The 24,977-nt window shown below is 56.3% G+C and overlaps 3 protein-coding genes across 3 annotated transcripts; 2 read left to right on the top strand and 1 right to left on the bottom strand.

Moving 5' to 3' along the window:
* Positions 1-232: 232 nt before the first annotated feature.
* Positions 233-1,291, top strand: EsH8_VIII_000572 (uncharacterized protein; the record flags this gene model as incomplete). The annotated part of the gene is made up of 1 exon (XM_083269614.1): positions 233-1,291. The coding sequence occupies one exon, from the start codon at positions 233-235 to the stop codon at positions 1,289-1,291; it is 1,059 nt and encodes a 352-aa protein (XP_083129382.1).
* A 4,939-nt stretch (positions 1,292-6,230) lies between these two features.
* Positions 6,231-6,968, bottom strand: EsH8_VIII_000571 (uncharacterized protein; the record flags this gene model as incomplete). The annotated part of the gene is made up of 1 exon (XM_083269613.1): positions 6,231-6,968. The coding sequence occupies one exon, from the start codon at positions 6,966-6,968 to the stop codon at positions 6,231-6,233; it is 738 nt and encodes a 245-aa protein (XP_083129381.1).
* A 15,414-nt stretch (positions 6,969-22,382) lies between these two features.
* EsH8_VIII_000570 (regulator of G protein signaling domain-containing protein) lies at positions 22,383-24,743 on the top strand (the record flags this gene model as incomplete). Its single annotated transcript, XM_083269612.1, has 3 exons — positions 22,383-23,081; positions 23,219-24,553; positions 24,621-24,743. The coding sequence occupies 3 exons, from the start codon at positions 22,383-22,385 to the stop codon at positions 24,741-24,743; spliced, it is 2,157 nt and encodes a 718-aa protein (XP_083129380.1).
* Positions 24,744-24,977: the final 234 nt, after the last annotated feature.

The following is a 24,977-nucleotide window of genomic DNA, read 5'->3' as shown; positions in this document are numbered from 1 at the left end:
CGTCACTGGACTTTCCGTACCAAATTTCCTCATTGGCCAACCTCGTCGATCCCGGCCAACTCCAAAATCTCGCTCCATCCCAGTTGCGAAAGGCGCTGCCTCACGAACCCACCCGTGCTAGACCCTGAACTCGCCTCACGTCCTCTACTTCGCCAATCTCCCCCGTTGCATGGTTCACGGCCTTCAAACCCCAGCTTCTTCTCCCGCCCGCTCTCCTTTTCCCTCGACAACCATGTCGAGACGCACCACCTTCACCACCATCTCACCCCTGCCCGCCGGCATCAGCCGCGAGGTCGTCCTCGACTTCCTCCACAACCACCTCGAGATGATCGACCTCAACCCCCTCATCAAGGAGCGTCACCTCATCAAGCCTCCGTCACACGCACCGCCGGAGGAGCACTCATGCGCCTGGTACTCCCTCACCGACGAGATCTCCTACCTACCAGGCGGCCTGGTCACCGGCGACATCAGCTACACCTGCTGCTTCCACGACCTTCCCACCGGTCTGCAGACCCACTGCTACGCCCCAATGGGCCTCGACATCCGGGACAAGTGGACCGTTGCCGGCTCCCTACCCGGCGAGCCCGTTGAGCCCGTCGAGCTCGGCCTCGGAGCCCCCCTTACCGGACTGTACATCCGCGAGGACATCGACATGCGCTGCAACGTCTTCACCACTTCATTCGTGAAGAAGACGCTGAAGAAGAGCCACGGCCTCTTAGTAGGACGTCTCAAATCCAAGGCCCAGCAAGCTTCCGTCGCTGCTGTTTCGCACCCGAGTCTCAGTCAGACAACGGTGGGCTCGCTTCAACAGCAGCAGCTGTCGACGCATCAACGGCATAGCAGTCAGAGCTCACTATCAGGCTCCATCAGATCAAGCTCCAGCCTGAACAGCGCATCGCACATGCCCCCGCAACAAACACGCCAGGACCCCGGCCAAACCAGCTCCCTCGGCAACGAAATCAACCTTCCGTACAGACCATCATATACCAAACCATCACCGGCCCCGGCCAGTGATGCCCATCTCAGCGCCTACCCGGAGCCTTTGCGCATCCGCCACGCTTCCAAGTCGTCGTGGCCGGATATTAAGTCGCAGCCCAGCGCCCTCAACAACTACACCCATGCGAGCTACTCAGAAGTTGGTAGCAACACCTATGACGTCAAGCCGACGCCATCTGCTTCTCCGTCACCCTACGCGGGTGGCTTGCCCGGGGGTAATGCCCGCCAGCGCGCCGAGCGCCAGCAGGCCAGCGGGGGGGCTCTGAATGGGCCTTTCGTTGCTGAGTTGGAGTGAGCTGAGCTCCCCCCTTCCATGTGTTTGTCTTCTATACGTTGCCATCGAGACGCAGCCTTTGCGAATTAGTTTCAATAGTCGATACCCCCCCCCCATATCTCGCAATTCATCGAACCACTACATGCTACATGTTACATCGTCCCATTACGTCATATATGTGAATGTATGTGTGGGTGCGGCACAGCCTGCCGCAATTGGCAATTGTATCTGCACATGGGCAAGACCCTGCTGTCGGCGACGACTAACCTAGGCGGCTGCCGGACAAGGACGAACCAACACCAGACACCTAGATTCAACTCCCTCCTTCCGAGTCAGATGCTGGTCCGAGCCATTCCCTCAACCGCACAACTCTAACTGTATAAAAATGCTTGACACATGTTTTCCACAATGTGTCCCACGCAGGCACGATGTCTTGGGACGACGAAAGCTCGGTGCGGATCTGGTTGGTACGAGAAATGAGCCTGCCGGAAAATAAACCTGCAGACCCTGCCTTCTGAATCGTGGGGGTGCTCTGTCCGGCACGCAGAACCCTGCACAAAAGCATACAACTAGGTTTGGTCGCCGACCTCCTCCTGAACAGCACGACGGACAAGGGACCGGAGAATACCTGTAGACAGCGCAGGAGACTGTTCCTCGCCGTTGCCAGCAGTGACGATGTGATTACGCGTCGCCCTGGTTTGCTTCCAATGCTTGTACGGCTACTTCGGCAACGTGTTTCCTGGGGTGTTTTTATGTATGAAGGGGATGTGGGAGGGAGCGGAGTTTCTTAATCAGTCTTGGGGGGAGGGAACCCCGGATCCCAGAATGAAAAGGAAATTTTGCAGGTGAAAGTTGCCACCAGAGACGGCGCGGGCATGGCCGAATATCAGCCCCCCCTTGGGAGCCCGGTGCCTTGGGCTCGAGGCTGGGCCGAGTTTCCCGCCCCACCCGGGAGCGACTGAGGGCCGGATGCAAATCGCCCGGTGTGTGGGTCGCCCACGCTGCCCGGCGACTTCCGGCTTGGGCGCGGGAGACCTTGGATACGGCAATGTACCCGGGCAGGAGGCGGCTGCGTACGTCCAAGGGGAGATGCTGCTTGTGGGGCCTCAGTACACTTCCAATGTTTGATGTCATGCGGGGTATTTTGGCTAACCGCCAGATCAGTCTGAGGAGACGGGAAGGGAGAGAGAAGAGGCGGTGTGAGGAAAGAGGCATGGATGGATGGGAGGATGAGGATTGCCGCGCCGGAAGCGGCGGAGAGGGTACGGGGCACGTTTGGAAGCACGTTGATAGGATGGGGGGACGAAATTTCAGGGGCTTGGGGGCCCGCATCATGTTCGCGAGAGATGGGAGCGGAACGACTCCCGTTGATTTATCGGGGCGTTCAACGGAACCCGTCGTCAGAGGCATGCAAGTCGATGGCGGACTGGCCTCGCAGCCGGGCCCGTTGGGTGGATTTCGAAGGTGACGGATTGGGAGTGGATGGACAATAAACAACGCGCTCACCCCCCATGTCTTTGGAACGCATCCCTAGTCAGCAAGGACCGCTGCCCTGGTCATGAAGGAACACGGGACCCAGGAAAGCGTGTGATCATACGCGCCTCTCTTGGGTTGGGCGTCGATTCAAGACGCTGGGCTTCGGGCTCCCCTTACGCTGCACCCCCACGAGAAAGCACGATTGGCTTGGCCACCCGACCCGTACCCCCCCTGCGAGGTTTTGCAGCCAAATGCGCCGGCGGTGTCCAGGTGGGATGTAAACCGTCCATCGTTCAGTGTTTGATTTCGTGTCCCTGGGGGGGAACGGTACGTGATAACCACAGATTTGGCCATTTCGTACCGGAAGGAGGGGCGGTGGTTAAGCTCCGCCCCTCTTCTCTCCCATCCTTCGGGCTATTTTAACGGCAGTGCTCGCCAAGTGCTCCACAGCGCCAAGGAGCCGTATGGCCAGACAAGGACTTTTGGTGAATCCTTCCCCCCAGGCTGCAGTGATTTGGCAAATCTACTCCCAATGGGTACGCAGGCGTTTCGGACGCTGCGCGAAGCGAGTCGCGACGAGGAATGGAGGAACCGGAGCCCGGAAGCCAAGTGTCGTCCCCGCCAGCCCGGCGAAGCTGGTGGCATGAAAGGAAAATAATAAACTCCCCACGAAAACACCAACTCAATGACGAACAAACTTACATGCAGAGTCGATTTTTGAACGAGATGCACTTCGCCCGGGATCTGTTATCTGGAGGTCCAGACTGGCCGTCACTGCCGGGCGGCGAGATCTCTTACCCGAATCGGTCGCGATTTATGAAAGGGGCCGGGGGTCGATTGGCCAATGGCATGTTATTCTTCCGTCATCGCCAACAAGGGGGGGGAGGTGAGATACAGGTTGGGCCGGGCGGTTCCTTTTTCCCTTCATTTTTGCTTGTCTTGCTGTTTTCCATCCTATTTTGTTTATTTTTCTAATTTTTGTAATGTGTCGATGAAATCTGAAATTTCACCCTCTGCCCTGTTTTGTTTCCTGCTGAAGAGATGATGACCCTGGCCGCGCAGGATATCCGAGGAACCTTAAAGGGTAGAAGACATATGTTGTGCAAAGATACGTAAATTTCCGCCAAGAGAACACGAATGGTATAAAGTGTAACTTGGCCGGAGGAGAGTGAAGATAAAGGCCATGCGTTCTATTCGCATTCTTTGGATAGTGTTCTGGAAGTAATGTCGAGTGGTGAGGGAGAGAAGAGCAACGACTTGTTCAAGCGCAACGACGACCACTCTGAAGACGGCTGGGTTTCTGGTAGGTGCCAGCATGAGCGCCGCTTTATCAAGCAATTCTCGTTGCTACTGTGACTGTAGATATTCGTAATATAATGACGCTAGAGAAACATCCCACTAAGTATTGAACAATCTCAATGCGGCAGCATCCTCAAGGGTACAGCTCCTTTTCTACATGGACCAAGTTGCCAGTGTTTAGGCATATACATATACGTACATATGCCAGGCGTTGAGTGTTAATTCATAAGCCCGCCTCGCACTTTGTCAATTTGACGCAAAACAGTTGCCTGGAATGGATTTATATCATTCAAGCACTCCCACAACGGGACTGCGAATAGTGGCGAGACACACCGAGAAGATACGCATAACAACAGAACTCAACCCCCCAGATATACGGATATCACCGGCCGTTTTTTCTTATCCACGGTATCATCAAAGTTCCAAGTACATCGTATACGCTAGGAGACGGGGAGACGAGACAAGACCCCCCCGAGCAGACTGCGGCGTGTGACCATCAGGCCTGAACTGCACACGACCCTCGGGCAGGCTCAGCAGCACCGGAGCACATCTCACCCTAGACCTACCGTTCAAGAGCCACCAGAGCCGCTCTCCATCGACAAGAGATGTGCGCCACCAGCCCAGCCCGCCCAGGTCGGCGGGAGCCCAAGATGCCACATGGAAGGCATGGCCACCCAAGGAAAGACGCAACCCTCGCCAACCCCCGTCGAGAACCGACAAAGGCTATAAAGTCATCGCCGAATAACCCCTCCCATTCGGCGACCTACCTAGTCCTACCCCCCCTCCCCTTTCCTTTCCTAGATGTGCTATACCAGAAGTCTCGCACCCCCTCTTGGCCTTCCGAGCGTCGAGATCGGTCCTCCCCACTGCACATCCTCCGCCGTCGAAACGTCAGGTTTTGCCGGGCTGACACCCCGTCTGGAGCGAAACATCGCCGGCAAAGCAACATCACGCGACAGAAGGGGAGGGGCGGGTTCGGTTACGTAGGATTGGTTTCGCGTTACACTGGGGAAGGGGACAGCGGCAGGGAGGGGGTTGAGGGAGGGAGGGAGGGATTTACCCTTCCCCCTCCCCCCCGCCGTCCTCCAGAAAACAGAAACAGCGAGAACCCGAAAGAAGAGGGCGCCTCGAAAGAACATTCTCCGCAAGTCCGTCTCCTGCAAGTATCGTGGGAAAAAGAAAAAAAACATAGGAAGGTGGGGGTCAGGCGGAGGCGGGAGGGCAGGCTCCAGACCCCCGTCCCCCCCCCCTCCGACAGTCGACGACGCATTAGCATGAACCCATTCATTCCTTCGGAGCATTTCTTCCAACGAAATCGGCGGGGGAGAAAGGCGTACACGAAACCACGCGGGGGGGGGCTCCACGGCAAAAGACACCCTGCCCCCCTTCCCCTTGTCCTCCCAAAAATAAATAAAGAAAATAAAAATAAAATGAGGTTTGCAACGTGCAAATATACACCTACCCTGAAGATATATAATTACTGTATAGTACTTGACGAGGAGGCCTCTCGCCTGGGAACCTCTGTCCCGCTTCGGACTTCTCTTCCCCCCCCCACACTCGCAAGACACATGCAAGGGTGGCGATGTAATAATAATGCCAATACCAAAAAACATGCCATCATACAGCATGCTTGTTCTTTGTTGATGTGATAAGAGTTACAGATGCTCTATAATACAATGAAGATCCCAACGACTCATGCGAACGAGGGGGGGGAGAAACCCCCCCAGGTTAAGAATGTTATATAAAACAAAAAACTCCGATCCCCTCGTTGCCCCTAAAAAGAACCACACTTTGATGTTCCCAATGCTGTCATAGCTATGCAATATCCGATGCCTTGCTGCCTATATACCCCCCCGGCCCCCGCGTCTCCCGTCCCGACCGTTCATCAGTCATCATCTCTTTGTTTGTGTTGTTTATACATACGTCGTAATGTCTTGTGTGATCACGACTCTTCTCTTCCGTTTCTCTCGGTCGTATGGTTTCGTGCCCTCGTACATACAAAACCTCTAGCCCCCCCCTTTTTTCGTTTTGTTTGTATGTAACATGGGAGGTTTGCACATCGGCTTTGATAGTCGTTTCTTCGTTGACCCAGTTTTGTCGAGTCCTAAGATGAAGGAGAAAAGAAGAAAAAGAAGAAGAGAAGAAGAAAAAAAAAAGGAAAGAAGAGGCTCAATGGCGAGGGCCGTCAAAAGTCCTCGTCCATTATGCACCGATAGCAGAAGAAGGCGCAGCAGGCAAAGACCCAGAGGGCGCGCATGTTATGCCCCCCCGCGATATGGGCCATGTCGATCTGCGCCGCCTGGGGCCTCGCCTCGGCCCCCCGCCAACGCTCCTCGTCGGCGAACCTCACGCGATTGTAGGGGTCCTGCGACGGCACGTACGTCGGCGGCGGGTGCCGTACCGACTCGGTGCCGGCCACGGCGGTGGTCGCCGTGTCGACGGTGCCAGAGGTTCCCGGCGCCGGCCGCATCTCCATCGCCGGCATCCGTCGGGGCTGCTCGTTGTGGGACGGCTTCCCTGACCGCGACTGTGATCGCTGCGGTGCCGGTGCCGGTGGTGGCGACGCCCCCCCTCCTCTGCCGCCTCTCCCCCCTCCGGCCCGGCTCCCTCTCCCGCTCCCGCTCCCGCTCCCCTCTGCGTCTGAAGATGGATAGGACGAATAGTTCGAGTAGATGGAATAGGAGCTGCGGTGGGCTTGGTGGTTCCCGAGCACACCCGAGCTGGCTCGGGCGCTGGCTCGGTCGCTGTTGCGGACTCGTCCGTTGTAGTTGAAGTCACGAAGGCCGCGCTCGCTGCTGGTGGGAGTCGCCCCCGCCTCTCGTGCCAGATCATCCCTCTGCCGCTGCACCCGCTGCATCTGCTGGCTGTGTTGCATCTGCAGCTCCTGGAGGTCGCGCAGCTGCTGCATGGCCGGACGTTCCATACTCGGAGAAGGGGAAGGAAGGGGACGAGGTGTGTTTTGAGAAGCAGGACGAGGTATTGCAGGAGAGGTATGGTTCACCGAGCGTTGGGTTTGGCCACTCACCCTATCTCCAGTCTCTCTACGGAACGTCGGGCCGCAACAGTGGGTGGCCAACTGATGGCGAGGAGGAGGGGGAAAAGGGCTGTATCAAACCCCAACTGGAGACTCTACTGACTCGGAGACGGGACGACGCTCAGGGCAGTATGCACTCACTCCAGCTTTTGCGGGCAGGACGGGCACTCTCGCGCACACACACGCTCGCAAGGGAATTCGCGCGCTTGCGCCCTCCCCGGAAACCCATGGATCAGAAATCGCTGATGGCAAAGACGCGCAACGCAAAGCTCGAGCAACAGTAGGGTTTGGTGAGTTGGCATCTCGCAGACGTCTGGTCCGACGTTCCCGATGCCCGTCCGCCCCGCGCGCACCGAGAATAGCCGTCCGATCTTGGGCGCATGTTTGCTGAGCCTCACTGCCAACGGGGCGGCGGCAGCAGCAGCATCATCTGGAGTGCACGGAGCATCCTCCCATCTACACTACGAAAACGAAACCCAGATTAACTTCGGGCTTGGCTCAAGCTTCGCCCTCGCAGCCTTGGCCCACGGGTCCCAGGCGCGGGAGCGTACGTTTCCTTGCCGTCTCCCTCCTCCATTCCCCCCCTTCCTTGTAGGGGGAAAAGGGGCGGCTGGGCATCGCCCCCGTTGGCCAGCAGAAGAGTTCAAAGTTCAGGAGTTCAGGAGTTGCGCTTCCCAACGGGTCCGAGGGTCGTCCCAGCCCGCATGCACAAACGATGACGTCCTTCCTCTATTCAGAGTTTCTGACGTGCTGTTTCTTGGTTTGCGTCCGCTGTGTAGTTATATTGATCATGTGTGTGATGGAGCCGCGTTGTGGGGTTAGTATTGTACGCATGCTTTGTTTTACCACATACGAGTCTCAGGAAAATGAGGGGGCCCCCCGGGGAAACCCATCGCGTAAACGAAAATCAAAATAAAAGAGGAGTTTATCTAGGAACCGTTCAGCAAACAGTTGTTTCGTGGCCGCGCCGCCGTCTCGCATGTATCACACAGCTCTCGGAGCGACGATCTTGGCGCGGCGGGGCATTGGGGGATATCGGAGCCGGCTGATGTCGATGATGGGCCCGGCCGGGGAAGGGGTGGAGAGGGGCGAAGGATTAAGGGCAGCATGCCGTCGGTTTCGTGTCGAATCGCCCGAGGTCGGTTGAACAAAATACCGGTTCACGTTCGTTTGCCACCTTGATTCGAGTCAGTCGTGTCGGCTATTGGGGGGTTCAATGCCATCCGTCACGGCATGTCATCGTGGGTAAATTCTACTGGACATTTACGCGGGGCAAATTAATGATGGTCTTCCCACCCCAAAGATGACTAGACCAAAGGCCGGTCCGTGTTTGGGTCGGAACATCGGGAATGAGGCTCATCTGCCGCGGCGGCCATTTATTGTGCGTAGTGGTCGGCGGTAGATGCCCGAGAATCGCCAAACGGGAAACAGGTAGCCTCGCACGTTGCGGAATAACGGCATAACATGCTTTCGTGAGATTATCTGGGGTGGCAATACGCTCGAACCCGTGATTAGGCAGGCCGTCCGTGTGTGGCACCGGGAGATGGCCGGCCCAGCCCCCCCAACAGGAGCCCGAGGCGACAGTCAGCGAAAGGCTCCTCACGGCAAACCGCACCTCGCTCTCCTCTGCAACTGCCGGGATAGAAAACAAGGCAAGGCCACCTGCGGGCGACGCTGGTCCCTGGCAGAGAGTAAAAATGGCGGCCACGGGCCACAACGGGATGAGCACGTTGCGCGGTTGTCGTCGCATTGCTTTGGATCCGGGGCGTCTCCTTGCTCTCCCCGTCACACCGCCAGGGCTGATCAAGCAACACGCTGGTAATCCGATGCATGTCCGGCAACCACATCATCGGCAGTTCGAGGCCGGAGCAGAATCTACGGTCGCCTCTTCCTTCCTTCCCACATCTGCGACAATACACCTATTTTAAGGAACTCGATGCCTATATATGTCTCCCAATCGGACGGTGACCATCATTTCCGTGGCCGCAAAATCAGCGTCTGCGACGGGCTCTCCTGCATTCCGGCCATGTTCTGCGCGAGGCCGGCACACCGGCTACGCATTGTCTAGCGGTTACCGAGACCATGTAACCAATGCGCCTCTGGTTCCATGTCCCTTGGGACGAGAGCCAGTTGACAGGTTGAAGGCGTGTGCGTATGTGCGGTGGCGACTGGTCTGGGCCCGCGCCATCGCTAGTCGGCAGCCAGGAAAGGAAAGTTTAATGACAGAGTTGTTCAATGGCCTACTGAAAACGACGGGTGAGACCTTTTCCGCCGGAGATGGGAAGTTCGCATACGATCCCGCGGTACTCGATAGCTGAAAGCGCAGAATGATTAATTGGCATGGCTGTCTTGCAACGGCCGTGAAACCCCCAGGCCTGGTCCGGCCGCGAGATTGAGTCACTTGACTGCTAGACACGGCGTGTACATTCCATTGGGCGTCCAATTGGGGGAATTGGAGCCCAGGGAGACATGTCATCAAGAGCACGGCTGGGGCCGTTGTCGTACGAGTGATTCTCCTCGGCCACGCGAGGGAGGTAGGACGACTGCATCCACGTTGCCTAGCGCCGAAGACAGTCGAAACCTTGGTATCGGATGGCTGCCGCGCCCCTTTGTCCAGGGCATGACGGGATAAAACACCATTTAGCGCGCCAGAGGGTTTCTTTCAGGATGTCGCAGCAAAACGTAGCCAAAAGGAGTTTGGAGGGTGAGGGGAGCAGCCGAGTTGTAATGGCAAAGATGTCCAAGTTTGCGCAATAGACTTTCCGAGGTTGGCGGACACAACGGCCCAGGTGCGTCTCTCGTCAACTGGCACGCACGGTGCTCGACGAGAATCAGGACGGCAGTCGGACTCCAGCGTGTAGCTGCCCTTGTCAGGGAATCTCTGGCTGTTTGAGTAAATTCGCGAGCGGAAGCCTACGCTGAGGCTCTCCCCAGAACCAGCAAAATGGGCCAGTACCACGGCAGTGTTTTGTTCGTTTTCGCTGACGACGCCCTCTCACTGCCGGCCTGAGCATTGATTGTCAACGCCCAGAGACCGGAAGGCCGAAGAACGCAATTTCCAAACTGACCATCATGTACCGATGGCTAGGATGGGCTGCCGGACAGTCATGGGCGGGAATTGGGAAAGGGCTTCCAAAGCCGTCAGACGATTAGCCATAACGAACCCCCCCCCCGGGGCCCCTACATGGTAACGAAGGATCCAAGACATGGCCATTCCTGCCTTGCCCGCTATTAAGCTCATCTTCCACGGGCATTCTAGAACCAAGCCCACCCCGAGATGGAATCCACTGTTACGTTTTTGGTCCAAGAGAACAAGACGTTGGGTCCGGCCCCTCGTGACCCAATTTGTGAGCATTTTGAATGAAACAAAGCCATCTGGCTCGGAGGACTAGGAGACATGGATACAGGCACTAGGTCAAACGCCTCGAAATGAGGTCGGGTAGTTCATAGGGTGACCCTCGTCGTGCCCGCCGGGCTGTACGCAATTCGACACATGGCGAAGTACTCCGTACTGTACGGAGCTATTCGCCTTTGCCGTCTGTAGTCGCCCTGGAGGCTGGCTGAGGAGCGAAGAATGTCCGTGGCATCGTACGACCGGAGGGGTGCCGATCGGCCATGGCCCACCGAGGAAGCCGCCACCCCCTTGCTTGGTACGTAGTGCTGTGTGTGCCTCGAACCCAGGGATTGGCCGTGAAAGGGTCGGCCAAGTGTGTGGTTGATCTAGACCTGGTGTCAGATGAGGTACCTCGCGACCTTGTTTGTGCCGAGTGGGGGGGTGAGAAGGAGCGGTGTTGACTGACCCAGGAAAAAAGTTTCGTATATTGTCAAGTTTCTGCGGCGCAGCTGGGAGTGAACGAAGTCAAGGCAGCCGCATTACGGTTGGGCGTCAATTGTGCCCGGCTTGCAGACCTGTCATCGTATATTGTCGCTGGTTCGTCGGTCGGGGGGGCTTCCCGACGTGCGGGCGCTGAGGTACACTAGGTTGGGCCGGAAAGCAAAACCTGTCATGGCATGCGTCTGTTCATATTGCAATCATTGGTTACCGAGCCGCAGCGCTCGAGCTCTTGCACATTTTCCTGTTGCCTTGTGCCTTGGGACGGTAACTGTGCGAGTCACAGCCTCTCGTCAGCCTACACCTGCTTTTCCGTCGCCCTCTGCGGCCGTGTGACTGGACACTATGAAGTGCTGTTACCCGGCCCGGCTGCCATCTTCCGTCGCTCGCCGCCTCAACCCGGCCAGGGAAATAACACCTGCTCGCGGTACCCGGAATCTTCTGGTTGCTGCCGGCTTCCGTGTTCGATTGCAGTTGCTTTGTGTAGTGCCGAAAGAAGCACACGCCGGGTGGCATGACCTGAGGGGGGTGGCTCTCCTCTGAGGCGAACGGCTTGCACTACCGATCTCAGCCAGAGGGCATGGCAGGGCGGCAAGGGAGCTCCCGGTCTTGCCATGTGGCATTAGAGATTTTTCCCACGATCCCGCCGACCTGCAATTTAAACACCATGGCATGCATACGAAGTGCGAAAGCCACGCCGGCATCCGTACCGTACCCTGCTGCCTGTTGCCCTTTCGTGGTTTCACACTTGATCGGCGTAGCCGCCAGTGGTGGCAAGACGGCGAGATTGGCGATGGGAACTAGCGACCGCATCATTTCATCAAGTGAATGAGCGTCCGGGGGCGGATGGCAGCTGGCGTCTTGGTATCCGTCAGAGACGCGACAGGGCCTCGGGAATTTGATGACTCAGGTGACAAGCCATGGTTCGTTGCTCCTTGCCAGTCAACCAGTGAAGGCCTCGTAAGCGGCGTAAGCTTCATCTTCCAGCCCAGCCTCCCATGTGCCAGCGTACCAGCCTAACCCCGGCCCCTAGCCCAACTCCCAAATCCTCCTTAACCAGGGCCCCGGGCGTCGTGTGCGAATTTCCGTGTGGCTTGCCCAACCACGTGGCAATCTCCACCGCTGAGACCGAGCCCGGCCAGGCCAGGCAGGGCCCAGCGCTTTTCCCTCTCTTCACAGCAGTGCTTACCTGTCGACCGTTGAGGACTAGCGAATCGTGTACACCACGCGACGCAGTAGTTCCAGGGGACTTCCGGTTGAATTCGCCGTTAGTGAAGAGCTTGGCACACGAGCCAGCTGGTCGGGGGCGGTATGATTCGATGTTCGGTTTCGGTATCTGCGTGTTCGAGGGGAAGCGCCCGCTCCGGTGAAGGGTGTTGCATGCTTATCAATAGATTTGTGTGGCGGACAGGGTTCTACCTCGATAAGACGAACTGGTCTGGCGCCAGTATTACGGTATACACGATGAGACCCTAGGGGCCAGCCAGCCAGCCGCCAGTACCAAGAAGCTCGTTGATTGTTTGGTGAAAGGGGGTTTAATCAGAAGGTTGAGATGAATCTGAGTTTAATTTCCTCGCAAGAAGCGGGGTGTTTTGCACAGTGACTGACAATCCGCAGAGGAAAGAAAGAACCAACCCCCCCCCTTTGTATTGGTTGGGTTGGGTTCCGAAGAGCCCGCAAGTGTGCAGCAGGGAGAAGGGAGGTGGTCGGTCGGTTGCGATGGTGTTTTTGTAGAGGCCCCGGACAAATGGAGGCTGCGCAACAACGAAGCTGCAAAACATTGTGTTCAATTGGCAAGGAAACCCCTCATGTGAGTCAATCCTAGCCGACAAACACGAGGAAGAAGAAACGACAGCGCAAAATAAGCCTTCAGAACACGTGTGGCTGCATAATGACGGAAAGCACCCCAGATCCGGGTTTGACGGCAGAAACGAGAGAAGAAATTTGTAAAGACCCCCTCACGAGATACCCACGTGGGGATTAGGGGGTGCAGGAAGGGCGAGGCAGGCTGCTCAAACCGCGTGGTATTGTCGTAACATTCCGTTCCAGTTGCTCACATTCCTTCCTATGCGCCTGTTTGTGCGGGCGGTTCCCTGCCAATGGTGGGAGATTTTCCACGAGCAACAACTGCAGGCTGTCAACACATGAGAATAGCACAGCACCCGCAGTCCAGCAAAAGGGTCTTCATCGCCGAACAAAGGCCGTCCGCTCTTGAATACCGCGACCCCCTCTTCCAGGCCAATGTTGCCGTGGGGGTGGTTCACTTGCCCGGGCACCGAGACCCGATGGGGAGACGGAGGCGGAGTTTGTCACCGTATCTGGGACGAGCCCCAAAATGGACCTGTTGTGTAAGTCGCCGATGGGGCGCTTGATGTGTAGCCCAGACACAAACTGTGGTGGCTTGACCAATAGGCAACATGTAGTTCGCTAAGCATGTCCTGGTATCAGAGGGGACCCAGAAGCATAGTTGATTATCGTTTTCCGCGACGGGACGATTGACTGCCAGATCACTAGCCCCCAGGCTAAGCTCCTGACTGCATTCTAGAAGATCTGTCTGCAAATAGCTCTCAGGTCAAACAAGGTGCTAGGCACGACCAGTAGCTTCATTGACTGCCACGCCCCCTGTCGCCCCGCCTGGCGAGTGATGAGCCATGTCTTTAATCTGTCGCATTATTTCAGCTCCCCAGTGGATCGGTCGTCTCAGATGTCGCTGAAACGCGTCCAGCTGTTTGCTGAAAGGGAAGACACGTGCTGAATGAGCGCCACCCGCCTGTTTAAAAAAAAAAGAAGGAAAAAAAAAACGTGATCCCCAACGCCTCCGCCCTAGCCACTGAGGAGCACATGAAACTAGACTGGAATGCTCCTGTGGTAGAAGGGCAGAGCTGTCATTTGAGGCTTCTACATGGCCAATGCCGCTGTCGCTAGCAACCAGGGCTGCTTTTCGGTGTCAGGGTTGTATCGATGCTTTTCTTTTCTGACCGCACCCTAGATGAGCTGTGCGCTGACATCTGTACCAAGGCAACCGATTGCGTAGGTTTCCTTTGTCTGGGCTCCCTGGGTTTTGCATGAACCGGGTTTTAATTACTGAAATATGCCACACCCCCAAGTCGAGAGAATGCCGCCTGGCACTGTGACTGTGCTAGGCAATACGGACCGTAAGCCGCACTCGCAGTTAGCAGGTATACTTGCTGGCTTCTTTGGGCGTAGGCAGACTTTCGGCATTCACTCCTGCTTTGATCACTGGTATCCACCGCCATAATCAGCCGTTGCAGTTTGGAAGTGGATAGAAGTATCCGTACGGACACACTAGTGTAGTTTGCGCCGCGAGATGGTGCTGAGCTTGGCAGTTGGAGACCGCTGCGTTCCCTACCGTAGAAGTCTGGCCGGCAGGGGGTGACCCGATCATCTTCGTATCGTGGGTTTTTCGTCGCAAAAACGCTGACCTGCCCGCTCACGCCCCGTGCTCGTCGCGCGTCCGTCTTGTTCGTTACGGGAAAGAAGCGGCAACTGTCTGCAAATGAAGTGTGGGAACATTGTCTTCCTGACCATCGTATATGAAACGCAAGGCATGAGTGTGATCCGGTCATAAAGCACCTTCCTGACGATGGTACTTGCGAACGCTTGTTGCTGGTTCTCTGCCGTCAATGGTGCGTCGTTTTGAACACGCTGAGAGAGCTCAGATGGCGACTACATTTTTAGGCTTCCATTCCCATGCACCAGCGCCCTCTTCGCGTCTGACAGGCGCAATTGCCATTTTCGGTGTGCTTGGAGCATAATCTGACATGATGCTTCGAGCCGGGCGCCCGCGGAATTTCGTTCGATCTGATCTCCGACTCGGGCAGATGGCAAGGTTTGGGTTGTTCCAGGACTACCGAACAACTAATGACCCCCATCACTACTAAATTTATTACCCCGTACTATGCAGTATTACGGTACGTCAAGGGCAGACGCGGGATGGCGGCCAGCGAAACGTCAGACGTTTGAAACCGAGGCGGGCCAGGCTGGCTGGAGTAAAGCTTGGAGCCCCCGGTCTCAAAGGGACGTTGAATGGGAATGAGAAGACCGACAGTCGATGTACCAGCCGTATCTCGTGCTGACTGGACAGCCCGTTCGGTTTCCTTTCTTTTCTGCGTTCCTTTGGTAGTCTGTGGCCATCTCCCATTTCGGCCCTGGTTCCCGTTGCCCGCGTCACACAACGTGGTTCGTTCTTCCCGGTCCAAAACCGCAATCAAACCCTGGCTCCCCTAGCTTGTGTTTCCATGAAGGCTTCTAGAAGCCTAGCCGTACCGTCTACGGACGTTGAGTGGGTTCCAGGCCGTGGTGCAGGGATCCTCTGGAGTCTGATCCACCAGCACTGGCGACACAGACACAATGGGCGACGGCACTCGCCTGTGGAGCGGGCCCATCGGCCTTTCGTTTTTCGAGACGCTGGAAATCAAGCCAAGTCACACGTCAGGGCAGCCGCCTGCATCAGTCTGGGCCCATGGCTCGCCTTGCAGTTTATGAAACGTGACTGATTATGGCATCAGATGTTTTCAGCCTCGCCAGACGGCGACAACGACGGAGCCGGGTTGATGACCGGCCACCAGCGAGCCGGGTGCTGAAGTATCCGTAGCCCAGCGTTCATTGGAGACGCCCTCCCCCGCCCTGTCTCGGAGAGGCTAAAGCCTGTGGTGCGCGTTCCACAGAAGCAGAAATTGAGAGAGAGTTACCACGTTGCCCGCGCATCGCCAGTAAGCGGGGTTTGGGAACCATGGCAATTTCTGAAGCACAGTGCTACATAGTCTGTTGAGTAGACTGCTTGTCGATTAGCGCTTCAGGCGATGCTTTGTTAGGAAGTTGGAAGGTGGACCTGGTTGGCAACGGCGTCTGAGTGGGCGCTTTGGACGGCGTCGACAAGGCTCCCACAGCCAAGGGGGTAAAGATCAGCGGCCAAAGGCCAATGAAAGAAGGCAGTCCCTTCGGAAATAACGAGCCACGAGGGGCCCATCCAGCAACTCCTCAGTCATCACGGTGACTCCGAAATCCATCTCGAGGCCTGTGCCTTGGCACACAAACCGTCGGCCATAGAGTACGATACCGCGCACACACACACACACACGGCTCATTGGGCTCGGGCGGGTCCATCGTCTCTGCTGAGGGCTATCGTCTTGTCGGCCTTGACGTCCACAGGAAGGCCAATCGTGCAATGCTTAGTTATTTTATTCTGTAGAAGGGGTTAGACAGCTGGCCAACGGAGAGCTGCTTCAGTGAGAGAATGGCAATCAAGAATGCCATCGTAAGTTGGCTACTCGGGCATGTTGCGTTTTCTTGTGTTCCCCCTTTTTTTTTCTTTTCTTCTTTTCCTTTATTATTATCATCATCATCATCATCATCACTTGGGCTTGGAGGAGGGAGTGGTTAGTGGTCATCGATCAGGCCCTTTGCAACTGCTGGCATATCGTTTCAGTCTTGGTCAATCGCCGGTGGAGAAAACGCCTCCATTCTGGTCCAAAGGGGCGAAAATGTAGCGAGGCATGTGCAAGGGCGGAAACATTCTGACTCTGACAGTCTATGTCAGACTCGGCAAGGCCAGGCCGGACTGACAGACATTGGACAACTTTGAATGTGTCAGTTGAGGGGACGTAAACCAAGAGAGTAAGCGGTGCTCATATGCCAGGCTGTACAGTGCCACCAGTCTGAACACCGACACTGTCGGGCTGCTTACCGAATGTCATCGGCCAGGTGTCCGTGGTTCGTGTTAGGTAGGGTTTGGGGTATGGTGTATGGTGGGAAAGGGTGGTGTGGACAAATTTGGGTTTGGGTGTGTCCTGCATGGTGACGATCAATGAGCAGCGAGCACAGCACCGCCACGAGGAGGAGAGGAGACAGAAAAGAAAGGAAAAAAAGAGCGAGAAAAAAGGAAGCAAAATTGATGGGAAATGAGGGGGGAAAGACGCAAGGACGGGGACAGGGGTGGCGCTGCGTGGCAGCAACGTGACGCCGCAAAAGAAGGCGCGGGGACCCATCCTTGGAATCCACTGCGTGGCTTGCAGGGAAGGTGCGGGCCCAAAACAGCTTGGCCTGGTGGGAGGAATCCCTGAGGCCACGCGCCGATCTGTCGGCCTGTGGTGAGACTTCCAGGAGCGGTACCCTGCTCCATGCCTCATTGGAGAGTGCTACGGTATGGGGCATGGCATGGGAGGGGGGGATGGCATGGCATGGTGCAGGACGGCCGCGTGTGATTTACGGGCGATCACGTTACTGGAGGTGCGCGGGTCTGCAGAACGCAGGATGCAACGCAAAACCCGCCAGGCCCGGAATTTCCTCCGCTGACGTTTTTTTGATTTATTTTGGCCGTCGTACACGTCGAGAGCTTGTGTTCCGGCACGATGGTTTGGGACCGTGCTCTCTCCTCGACGCGTATGTAGTGTACTCTAGTGTACGGAAACAGCCATAGTTAGTGTAGGATCTGAAAGTTGAATGAATGAGGAGCGATGGGCGGGGGACGGAGCCCGGCGGTCAGCGAAACACACAAACACAGACACACACACACTCTCTCTCCTTCTCCTTCTCTCTTCGTTCCGCGCTCTCTCTCTCTCTCTCTCTCTCTGTCCTCTTCTCCGCACCTTCCTGACCTTGCAACTTTTGGTAGGTACCGTCGATACGCGCCTCCACCGCCTTACCGCTTTCTCCCCGAGGTAACTTCCCTCGCACCCTCGTCAGCCCCACCACATCTTTTTTTGGACTGGTATGATTGGCTGGGAGATCTGGGTACCTGCCTGAAGTACCCGGCGACACATGGAAGCCATGAGACGGAGCCACCTGATGTTGTATTTTGCACTTTGCACGCCTCTGCCCAGGACGGGTACGTACAGTACGAGGCGCATGGCCTTACTATGCGTCCAAGTACCTTGCCTCCTCCGTCCTCGTCTCTTTTCCCACTCATATCCACTTCACCATCACCCAAGAGCATCCAATTGCACGACACTGGCCCGGCTGCAACACCGAGTGCCATTTACCTCGTGTACTCGCATCACCGCCTTTTCAATACCCCAGCCACAGCAGTGGGAACACACAATACCTGTCCATCAGTTTCTGGGGGGCACCAAGTGGGTGAGGTATCCCTTTCTGTAGTGCAGAGTACAATGGTACACATTATCTGCAAGGCAGATATCCGTACAGTACGGTGCTTTTCCATCAATTGCAGTTGCACTAGATATTATTCTGCTTCATTCCCATTCCCAACTCCCTTGCCCGCTCCACAGGATCAAAGACGCCTCCTAGCCCAATCACGTCCCACTTCGCACACGAAAAACCCCACGTTTCTGGGCCTCATGCGATACGCTAGCATGTCCAGATTTTGTAAGTGTTTTGTAGTGTTGGGGGCGTTCGTTTGCTTGCCGGCCAAACCCCCAGCCGCACTCGTGCTTTGACGCCGCTCCTCACGACACCTTTTTGGCGTCTCCATCTTTCCAATGGTGTGGGAGAAACTGGCTTTGGGAGACAATATCAGACGGCCAGGAACCCGAGCAATCCTTATCCTGTCTTGGTCCAGACTCGCATACCCTACACCCCCTTCGACATGTCTCTTGTTCCTTGTTACCGGCACTCTCCCCTTCACTGCACCGCCCGGCTCCGTGCTTAGACGGCTCCTTCACTTCGTCCCCTATCCGCCCATCCACGAGCGTTTTGGTGTCGGCTTCCCGATCCTCCTTCGTAGCCTGAGAGTGCTTTGGCCGGCATTTGTAACCATGGCCCAAGTGCAGCAACTGCGCTAACACGCGGCAATGCCATATCCATATTGGACCACGTGATGCCATGCCATGTCATCTCTACCATGTAATTCCTGCGGAAGCAAACCGATTCGTGTCTGATGGCAGAATTGCTCGGTGCGAATCATGCTATGACGCTGTACCTGCTAGGCATCAGTCTTTTTCAGAGCTGGCCTGGGCTGGATGGACCAGGCTGTGCGCATGACGAGGGTGGTGCATGGCCTTTCATGCAGCCAAATATTGAAAAAAGGCAGATGTTCTGCCCGCAGCATCCGTTCAAACAGGACCCAACCGTCGAAACCTCGTACATTATCCGCACATTCCCTGAGAGAGACGAGGGCAGAACGGCGATGTCGTCCGTGGACGTGAAGAGGGGCCGGGGGGGGTGTTGACCGAGGTTCTTAGTCATGGGCAAATGGGGGGCCCCCTCGGGGGAACGGGCAACTCGACACGGACGACATGAGATTGGCCGAGACTCAGTCTCGCAGTCGCTTAACTTATTTTACACCATTTTCATCAGTCGAAAAAAAGTATGCCGTGTGTACACACAGCCCTCCCGTTTGTGTCGGTGATGTCACTCTCGGGATCGGAAGACGCTCCCGGGTGAGCACGAGCACGAGCGACGGCAAGACGGACTGCGAGGGGAGCAAGGGAAATTGTATCCGTGTTGTTAGGCTTTTTGGGAAAGTAGGGACCAAACGCGCGCCAACGCGAACCAACCGGCCGGTGCAAGGCCACCCAACGACTGCTTTCAGAAGCGAGGTGGCGGGCGACGGCTCCGAAGTGGCGTCTTGGTAAATGCTGACAGACGGTTTGATGCTTTGACAGCTCCCGGGGGGAGGGGAGGCTACTTGATTTCCCGCGCAGGCCGACTATGCGGATAGCTGAGGGTTTGATTTGATTCATGTCAGGCTCATACGCTGCTAGGCCGTCCTAATTGGCCCCTTCGGGATCAACTACGACGTGGTAGGACCTTTTTTTTTTCTTTCCTTTTTTTCACCCCTCTCTCTATCTCTCAGGGGAGGATGGGGAAGAAAAACGCGCCCCATCTGGTCAAGAGATGCCATGCCACATCGTCGTCTTAAACTCACACTGTACGTAATAGCTTTCGTTCTCAGGACCTGGTCGAGATGCGTGAGGAACACCTGCATGGCCCCCTACCCGCGCTTCAACACAAGGAGGGGATGGGGAGACACATGATGATCCCTACCGCATCGCCCATTGACGGCGTTACTATTACTTTAACTCCTTGGATGCCTACGTACCTACATACCTGCATCGTTAGCCAAAGCTGTCCCATGCCCCAGCCTTCCCAGCCGCGTCTCTCAGCACACCTCAAGGTCACAGACACCGTTGGTGAGCTGGGAATGGGGTGTGTGGTTGAGTGCTTGCTAGGGGGTAGGTAGGGTACGGTAGGGCACCACGACGACGACAAGGTGTGCCGAGTTCTTTCGCACTAGGTGTCGGTAGGATATCCCTATGCACCGCGTAGGGCGTGCTGGGGTAGGGTGAGGTAAGGTGAGGGTGAGGGTGAGGGTGAGGTGTGGTTGTGACGACGATGGAATTGAAGACGCCTCAATTCATGGACGATTTAGGAGAAGGGGGGGGGGTGGTTCACTTTTGGCAAAGGGGAGGACAGGGCAGGGCACATGGCAGAGAAGTAAGTACCAGGAGCCCTGGACGCGACGCTGAGGAGGGGTGTGGTGGGTGTGAGGTACAATGGCAGCCCCCGCCAGCGAGCGAGTGTAACGACTGTGCCTCCCCCCAGCAGTAGAGTGGAAATGTGAGACTGAGATGAGAGAAGGGAGCCAGAACATGCCTCGCCCTCTCATCAGTGATGCATCCATGAACTGGACAGTGAGGGGTGAAGTGAGGTGAGGTGGGGGGGGAGACTGCCAACCTTTTGCTTTCCTACTACCTTACCTTACCTTACAGTGAGTAACTTACGACGTGCTGGGGATGGGTGGTGGACGGAAGGGGGCCCATACAAGATTTCACTGCAATGGACTGCCCTTCAGCGGGGACCAAAGTGGACCTTGGCCGGGACCTGGACCAGACCAGGGGTCCAACGGCAGGTGGCAGTTTTCTCTGCAAAACCTGGGACCCAGTTGCCAGGGGAGGGGGGCACGCGCCGATGCAGTGGGTGGATACTATGTGTGCTGCCGTCGTACTGTACTGCGCAAGTATGGACATGCGTGCATGCATGCATGCATTCACTCGCTCACTCACTCACTCACTCACTCACTCACTCGCCTGCCTACCTGCCTTCCTACCTCATGGCTCATGGCTCGTGGCTCGTGGCATCCCATTCATGGCAGGCTGCAGCAAGACCGATGAGGAGAGGAGAGGCTAGGCGACACGAGGTGAGGTGAGTGTTTTCCTGCATGCAGGTTCAACAGTCGACAAGTCGACTGTTCCTCTCCCCCTAAACTGAATAAAAATTAAGAATAAAAATAAAAATAAAAAATTGGCCGGGCTCCTCCACCCCTGTCAATCGGCTGGCTCATCTTGCCTTACTTACATACATACTAATCACTGCCTCGCCTCACCTTGCTCTGCTCTGCCCTGTCTCTAGTCTATAGCTCTCTTCCATTTCTGTGCACCCTCAGTTCTTGGACCAAGTTCGGTCTAAATCCAGTCGTCCCAATCCCATCTCCCAATTCGAGTCCCAGCTCAACCCCCGAGTTCCCTAACCCGCCGACCAACTCTCAGCCTAATCGAACCACTCGCTACCTACCTTGCTTCGCGGGCAGAAAATCCAAACAGGCCGGTCCGGTCCTGTTCTAGCTCCATTCGCTCTTCCGAGGCTTCAGGTCTCCGTCTCAGTCTCACTCTGTCTCTCCGTTTAAGGAAACGGCACCAGACCGACGCCCTTTGCTGCCCATCTCTGTATCCCAGCGCCCTCGCCCTCGCCGCCCATCCTCGTCCTCGCCGTCCTCCGCCTCCTGCTTCCTGGCCTGCGCTTATTGCCATATCGCACGCCTCTTATTCCCGCCCGCCTTGGCCCTCCGTGCTCCTCATTCACCTCCTCAAGCCTTGACTCCCACGTCGCGCCTGGCGTGGCCAGAACCAGGTGCATCACCATCAGCTTCAGTCAGTATTGCCCTCCCCCCGACGGTATACGGCCCCCGTACCCGCACTTTCAATATCTCTCTCGCCCACTGCCGTTCATTATATCGCCCGTCTCTGCCTCTCTCCCTCTTTCCCCCCTTCTTCTTTTCCCCTTCTCTCCCACCCCTCTACCCCCCCGTACCCTAACTTTATCGCACCAAGTATCCCGCGGCTCCATTCTCCAGTGGCCTGGGAGCCTGCTGCCCTGACAGTCGCCCGCCCGTCCGCCCCTCGTAGCGTGTGGTGTCTCCCAAGTCCCGTGTGCCTACTCCCACTCCCGTTTCCATCCTCACTCCCACTAGCCTCCCCCCCCTTGTATCTTTCACTTGCAGGGTTCCGCCGTCTACATGTACATCAGCCCCTTGGGGCCTGTGTCCTCCGTACTGTACATGGTATCGCTCTTGTACCTAGCTCCATTTCGCTCCCATGTTCCTTATTCTCCTTCTCCTCCACCATTACCACCACCACACACCTCCTCTCTTACTCCTCCACGCCCTACCTCACCAAACCCGCTTTCTCTTCTTTTTTTTTTTTTTGCGCCTACCTTTCTATTTGAACACCCGTCTTGCCATCCGCGCTTCCTCTTTAACCTCCCCTTCCCAATAGATGGCTGCTGTCTCCAAGACGTCCCGACCTCCGAACCACGAGCCATTGTCAACCGAGGCCAGCTCTCAACCTCCCACACACAAAGTCAACCCCAACCCTACCAGCAGTGCCGATCCACGATCCACCGCTGCTACCACCACCACCACCACTTCTGCTCCTCCGCCAGCTACTGCCACCACTACATCATCATCGACCGACCCCTACCACGCCGTTCCCTCCGTGAACCGCCCGCAGTATCGCTCCCATCACCACTCGCCATCAACCAGTTCCATTTACAAGCTGCAACGCTCTGGTGGTCTTTTTGGCTTCGCTGCCGCTGCCTTTGACAAGACCCAGTCCGCACTCGCTACCTTTTCCTCGGACCAGTCAATCCGCCAGCGCGCCTCCAGTTCCGCATTAGGCAGGGCGTCTTTCATCCCCGAGTCTGCATCCGACACTGCCAGTTTTGGCCCGCCAGAGAAATCCCCGCGTTACAGGAGTCCTTCCAACTACTCGTCGTCGTCAAGCAGCACCCTCAATCAGTTCGACGGCAAGTATCCAAGCCAGGTATCACTGGTGCACGACATACCCTCTCAACCATACAGCGAGACCGACCCCAATAGGCCTCTCCCCTTCCGACAGCCGAGCATAGAGAGCAAAATGCATCAAACATCCTCGCGACTTCTCCGCATGACGGATGATGACCGGCCATTTACCAAGGTTAGTAGCCGTCAAATCGCCTCTCTGGGCAACATGCGCAGGCCGCGACTGCTGCGTATCAATTGCCCCCCCTCCCAGTTGTTCCCAGTCCACTTCCAACCCCGCCGGCAGCGATGGCTAACAAACCGCACCCGTAGGATTTCAAAGACCTCTTCTCAACACTGCTTGTCAGCCTACTGCCTCTATCCGCACACCGAGTGCGCTTGACACGCGTGGAAAACACGTTCTTGTCCGAAGATGCGATCAACAACTTGGGTTCCCTCAAGTTCTCCCAGTCCAACCGCATGCCCGACCCAAAGGATCCCTCCAGGATAGTTACCACAACCACCACAACGACCTTCTCCATGGCCAAGGACATGGCTCGCTCAATCTGCCAAAAATTCCTCGAGGCAAGGTTTATCGAGTCGGCCGACGGAAAGTACCAGCAAGTGTATAACATGAAGGGTTCAGTGTGGCAATTGACTCCCAAGGGCGTCACCGTGCTGGACCGCTTCTGCTCCCGCAACGGTATCCAACAAAAGTCGATAGCCGAGCTGGTCGGCGCCACGCTGTCGCAACTAGTCATTCTGGAGAGGGACGGCCAGACCGACAAGCTCATCACCGACCGCGGTACTATCGAGGTCATCTTCAGGAGATTCATTGGCACACATGGCCCCAACGTCAAATCGAGCGTCAGCTCGGCCGACTCCGACTCCTTGAGCGACTACAAGGACGGTCTTACCGGTGTGAAGATGGCTAGCGAGCGCAAGGTCAACGGCAAGACGTACAAGGATACGTTTACTGGCAAAGCCGCCGGTGATTGGCTGATGGACTGCTGCACAACCGTAGACAGGCGGGAGACGTACGACATTGCGTCCCTGTTCGTAGAGTACGACTTGATGGAGCCCGTCGTGCAGGACCGCGCTCACATGGCACAATACCCAAGCAATAACCTGTTCCAGCCGACCAAGCACTCCATCTACCAGTTGACGGCCAAGGGTAAGGATCTGATCAACGGTGTCGGCACAAGAGGCAGAACGTCGGAAAGTGAAGCCGTCGTGCCGTCTCGCAACGCCATCGCGCGAGACTCCAACACCCAGAGACTGGACAAGATTCTCAACGACGCCGCCCTTCGCTTGCTCTTCAGGGAGAACCTCAGGGAAACGCATTGCGAGGAGAACCTGTCCTTTTACCTGGACGTGGACGATTTTGTTCGGAGCTGCCGGCAGGCGATCAGGGTCGCCCAGAAGAACCCCAACGCGAGCTCGATGGATGGCATCAAGGAGATCATGGCGCAGGCCTACGGGATTTATAACGCATTCCTCGCCCCCGGTTCTCCCTGCGAATTGAACATCGACCACCAGCTCCGAAACAACCTGGCCACCCGGATGACGAAGGCTGTCGGCCAAGATGTTGCCATGATTGACACCTTGCAAGAGGTCATGTCCTTGTTCGAGGATGCCCAAAATGCCGTGTTTAAGCTGATGGCGAGCGTATGTCTACCCCTTCCGTCATTGAACCCGGAATGTTTGGACTTGTGGACTAACCCAATTTCTGCAGGACTCGGTCCCCAAATTCCTGAGAAGCCCCAAGTACGAGCATACTCTCAAGAACTACGACTTTGACGCAGTTACCGGCGGCCGTGGCTTAGAACGCAGCACGAGCAGATCGAACCGCAAATGAGCGCTCGAAAATTTTTACGAGGCCCCTCCCGAAAAACGAAAAAAAAAATATACCCTTATCAAGCTTGAGAATTGGCATTTCTATGCTCAAATTTCTCATCGCGACACGACCGACTTGCATAACTAGAATCTCGCCTCTCCGGTGCCGGTTTGCGAAGACCAAGCTGGCATTTACGGCACTTTCCTCGAACCATAATCATGTGCATACACGGTGGTCTTTGATTCATTACCAGGC

The sequence above is a fragment of the Colletotrichum jinshuiense genome, chromosome 8 (assembly GCF_051148585.1).
Source record: "Colletotrichum jinshuiense chromosome 8, complete sequence".
In the NCBI taxonomy this organism is placed as follows: Eukaryota; Fungi; Ascomycota; class Sordariomycetes; order Glomerellales; family Glomerellaceae; genus Colletotrichum; species Colletotrichum jinshuiense.
This window is presented reverse-complemented; position numbering and strand designations above follow the sequence as displayed.